The sequence below is a fragment of the Nanorana parkeri genome, unplaced genomic scaffold (genome assembly GCF_000935625.1).
Source record: "Nanorana parkeri isolate BGI_ZX_2015 unplaced genomic scaffold, ASM93562v1 scaffold1, whole genome shotgun sequence".
In the NCBI taxonomy this organism is placed as follows: Eukaryota; Metazoa; Chordata; class Amphibia; order Anura; family Dicroglossidae; genus Nanorana; species Nanorana parkeri.
In genome coordinates, this window is record NW_017306269.1 from 7,987,662 (window position 1) to 7,992,560 (window position 4,899).

The 4,899-nt window shown below is 39.7% G+C and overlaps 1 protein-coding gene across 1 annotated transcript in view; it reads right to left on the bottom strand.

Annotated features, from left to right (window-relative positions):
• Positions 1–4,899, bottom strand: part of THADA (THADA, armadillo repeat containing) — a 454,862-nt gene that overhangs the window by 432,156 nt on the left and 17,807 nt on the right. Inside the window, exons 12-13 of the mRNA XM_018556404.1 lie at positions 3,846–3,968; positions 1,001–1,124 (exon numbers count right to left, since the gene is read on the bottom strand). Of these exons, the coding sequence (XP_018411906.1) occupies positions 1,001–1,124; positions 3,846–3,968 (247 nt within the window). The remainder of the gene's footprint in view (positions 1–1,000; positions 1,125–3,845; positions 3,969–4,899) is intronic.

The window sequence follows — 4,899 nt, forward strand, 5'->3', positions numbered from 1 at the left end:
CCCCCTCCTCCATTTGGCTCTTGGCTTGTTCACAAGTGCTTTTGTATCCTGCTGAGGAAGCAGTCATCAGCAAAAAGAGAGAGGCGGCCATTATTACACCACCATTCCTTCGTGGTTATCATTTCTGAAGTGACTAGAATAATACACTTGTGCCTCAGTATACATTATATAAATATAACTTTGGACTGTTTGATGTGTATACCAGCAATTTAAGACCAAAAAAACATTTTTTAACTTGGATATTTTAATGCTGCAATAAAGATTTCAACGTTTTAACCTAATTTTTTAAGGCCTATAAAACCCCACCCCAACCCATGCCTGATATATGTGAAGTTTTGACCAAAATAATGCTGTTGCCTTGACTCCCAAGAGCCTATGCAGAGAAAGGGCTCTTAGGAGATGTAGTTCTAGAGGCATGCCTACATCAGCAGAAACTGAGCTGCCAGCAGCTGCCTCTGCAAGAATTTTATAAACTTGGCAATTACATCACGGGAGGTATTGAAACTTGTTTTTCACTGCAGGAACAAGGAAAGGTTAAAAAAAATAATGCTGGGATATGGTATAAAGGGTGAAGGTTTGGGGCTTAGATTTTAAAATGCCTGAACATACCCTTTAGTCACCCTGCACCCCTAGTGTAAATCTTTATGCACGGTGTCCATTAAAATAATTTGTGAGGCTTTTAAATTAAATGTTTTAAGTCAGAAATAAAAAGGAGCTGGCCACTGCTTACCGCTTTTTAAATAGTGCTTGCTCTGGGACGGTCATCCTGATCCCTCCACTACCTTACTGTCACGGAACAAGCCAGCAGCCAGTTAAGTCTGCACATTCATTCTGCATCCAATGCAGCCACACCATAGGTGCTATAGCCAGGATCAAAATGACAGCACCACAGCCTTCACCTTTGAAAAACAAGTCGGCAAACACCAGTCTTGTATTTCTCTCCTCATAGATTCACTGTACACAAAAAAGACATTTCTGAGAATTGAGCACAACTGCTCACCTTGAACATCTGGGAATGTTTCCGCAATGGAGCCTAATATTGTCAAGGCTGAAAACCTTGTAGGATGTGATGAACCAGGAAAAAGGGACTCGAAAAGATAACCCGTTATAGAGGACATGAATTCCTGGAAAACAAAAGACACAAAACTCCTCTGTAAGTACACCGGAGTGGGGGAAAGGGCACACAGGCAGCAAACACATTCTCAGACAGCACAACCAGAACATGACCACAACAGTTGCGATAAGGAGGTTGACTTACAAACACACTTGTGTGTCACTTATGAAATGACATGTATTAGTATTATTATGTAAAAAGCAGTTAACACAAACTATGGAAATCATAAACTTAGATATAATACATTTCTACAAAATTACAGTGTACAGTTACTCTTTATTTTCTGTAGAGGTGCACCGAAAGGAAAATTACGAAACCAAAATGGAAACAAATGTCAGGGCGAAACCGAGAATGTTTTTTATTTTAACTTTTTTTTTTTTTTAATATTTTTTTATTTATATTTTATACACTTTATTTTATTTATGCATTTTTATTAAATGTTTTGCTTTACTGTTAGGGGCTTCGGGGAAATATTAGGGGTCTAAACACACTCCTGATATTTCCCTTTTAAGATAGAAAAAGAGATCGAGGACACAAGGTCTTCAATCTCTTCTTCTGCATCCCCTGTTATAAATTAACAGGAATCCTCTATACTGAGTGTTCCTGTTCAGAGTGTGTTTACTATAACCACAATCATGAATGAACAGGAGGTGATGTAGATCACTTGCCATTCATAATTGAGGATATAGCAACCATACTATCTCCTCAATTATTTACAAACACTCAGTGATCATTGATCGCTGAGTGTTTGTACCTCGCTCTCTTTCCTGACAACTGGAGGCTGAGCGAGCGGTGCGCTCGGCCTCCTGTGACAGTTTATCTTCTCAGCGCTGGGACACAGAGCAGCGCCCAGCAAGGAGGAGAGAAAAGAATGGATGCACCGCTGTATGCTGTATCGGCCAGAAAATGGCATTTTGCCAAAAGTGCCATTTTCGTCCAATATGTTTCAGCGGCCGATATATTGGTGCATCCCTAATTTACTGAACTGAATAGGAAACATACAATGTGCCAAGTGCAAAGGTTTGGGCACCCTGTCAGTCATTACATGAAATTGTTTCATGATTTAGGAATTTTTACCACTTTTCTTTGCAGAATGGTTCTAGCTGTGAAATATGCTTTATCTCAAACCATCTGCGTGTTTCACATCTACATGCACATTAATGAAATACATACACTGTGTATAGGACGCGAGGACACCAAGTGACATTCCTGCAGTGAAGAAGGAGACAGGCAGCTGTCACAGCCAGCTAGCTCACAGTATTTGGAGAGCATAACTTTGTTATTTTCCTCCCTAGACCAAAACGAGCACTTAACCATAGCAGGGCAGGAGTAGACTCAATGCAAGGGTTATTAATTTCCCCCGCTCTGATTTAATATCATTCTTCAGCTGTTTGAAGTGCATATCAATCTTAAATCATGAATTATATTTAATTGATGTTTCCAAGTTATTTTTCAGAGAAAACTGAGCATACAAACTCCATGCAGATAACTGCCAGAAGATTGCAGAAGAAAGTGCGAGACTCACATACTTGGCTTCATAATGACTGCAGCAGGAAGAAGAGACAACAATGGAGGGTAGGTATAGCACCATTTTTGAGGAATGTATGAAGCTGGTGAACCATTCAGCCCAGCAGAATATCAATTTTGAGTGAACGGGACCTTTAACATCTCAACTGTATCCACTCATGATAAAATACAAGATGAGATAAACACGTGTGGCTATGGCCAAAATCCTGAACAATGCTGGGCATCAGCAAATAGTACAAACTAAGGTATACACTATACATAGTAGCCCAAGCAATGTGCTGAAACTATTCTATCATTTTTACTGCTATAGTCCCATCTATGCATTCTAATATACAAGTATAGCGCCATCTACCTGCCAATTCTAGAACCACACACTAGAGTATGTCACGGTAATCCAAAAGCCAAACTTGTATATTTCTAATATGGTAAAAACTGTTTTACAGAAGCATGGAGACAAAAGCAGAAAGTCTGGAGAGTAATGGATAGTTTTTTTGGCTAGCATCTTTGTAAAGATGCAAGCGTTCAGGCATTATACATCAATGCATCAGATAATACTAAAACAAAGTACAAAGATAAATACTAACACTACATAATAATACTAAAATAAAAAACAACCGTTCTCTTCTTGACATACAAGAATGACGATGGCTGTTGCAAAATATATTAGCATATATACATACACATTATATATATACACATACACATATACACATTATATATATATATATACAGGGCTCGAAAAATCCACTCGTCCACTCGTCTGTGACGAGTGATAATATGATAAGGCTATAATACTGATGAGATGCAAAAGAAAATTGACGATAGCATTCAATGAGATTCCATTTCCCTATAATCATTAGTATCTGTACTAGGGATGTCCAGATACCAGTTCCCATACTTGGGCGTTTTCTACCAGGGTTTCAGCGGTTGCAGCTGGGACCTGGCTCTGGCGCTCCACCATTGTCCTGAAATCATTAGTCTGTATTGTTTTAGAAAAACTGTCACATGACAATAAACCAAAATGTATCAGTACTTGTATCTGTGAGGACTTGGACAAGTATCAGTACTTTTGAATTTTTTTTCTAGTCTAGTCTTGGAGCTGGAAAAGTATCTGTACTTGTACCGAGTACGGTACTTGGTATCTGAACATCCCTAATATATACGTTCAATTGCACCTTATTGTGAGTTTAGGAATAGGACTTACTGCATAGTGCCTGAGTGCTGTACAGGGATCCACTTCATTTTCTGCATGTTGGGACACTTTGAAGTTTTTACTCTGCTGATGCTTATATAGAACCTGTGAACTTTCTTGTACACGGCAAAAGAGCTAGCACAAAGAGGAAAAAAAAAAGAGATAAATCATGTTTATATTCATTACTCCAGCAAAAGTAAAGCTTCTGGGGAAAAAAATTAGCGATTGCTAGGTTTTATATGGCAGAGGATATTGTGTAAGTCTTCTTTCAGCATTTTTTTTTTTTATCTGTACACAGATCGGTGCATGCTCAGCTCAGCACACAGACCCGGTGTTCTGACAAAAAATCAAATTTCTCGAGATCTCGAATGATGTCACATCCAGTTGACTCACTATGGCCGCCAGAGTCAGGCAAGCGTCGGTCATATAGAGTGGGGCAAATCAGATAAATAACGTGCTGGATTAGTCTGGCCGTAGTTAATTACAATACTTTATTGCTGTCTGGTATGTATATAGGGAAATGCTGCAGGTGGCGCACGTGCACTAGAGCCAACTCGTCCAAACCTCTTACTGGGAAGTCAACCGGACGTGACGTCATTGGAGATCTCGAGAAATTGGAGTTTTCTACAGAACACCTTGCACAGCAGCTGAAGACCTGAAGCCTGGAAGAAGACTGGGAGGAAGATAGAAGCACCGTTGGGAGAGGAGCACAGCACTGGAGGGGATAGATTTGGCAGGTAAGTCTGCCATATTGTGCCGATATGCTGTGCATACAAGCACATCATGGCTAAAATCTACAAGGGGGATCTTTTATTTATGTATTTTTTAATTTGACTTTACTTCTGCTTTAAAAGTAGACAACGCTGGATGTCTACAAGACAAACTAACAAACACTTGGTTCTCGGCCAAGTGTTTGGTGTGTCTGGTGCATCCCTCAAATTTAGGCACACTTCTCAATGATCCTTAGATACAAATCAGAGAATTAACAAGCACCCTACCCCACCCCCTACAATCAGCAGTTAGTTAGTTTTGGTTGGTATGTGGAAGATTTAGGCACCCCCACCCC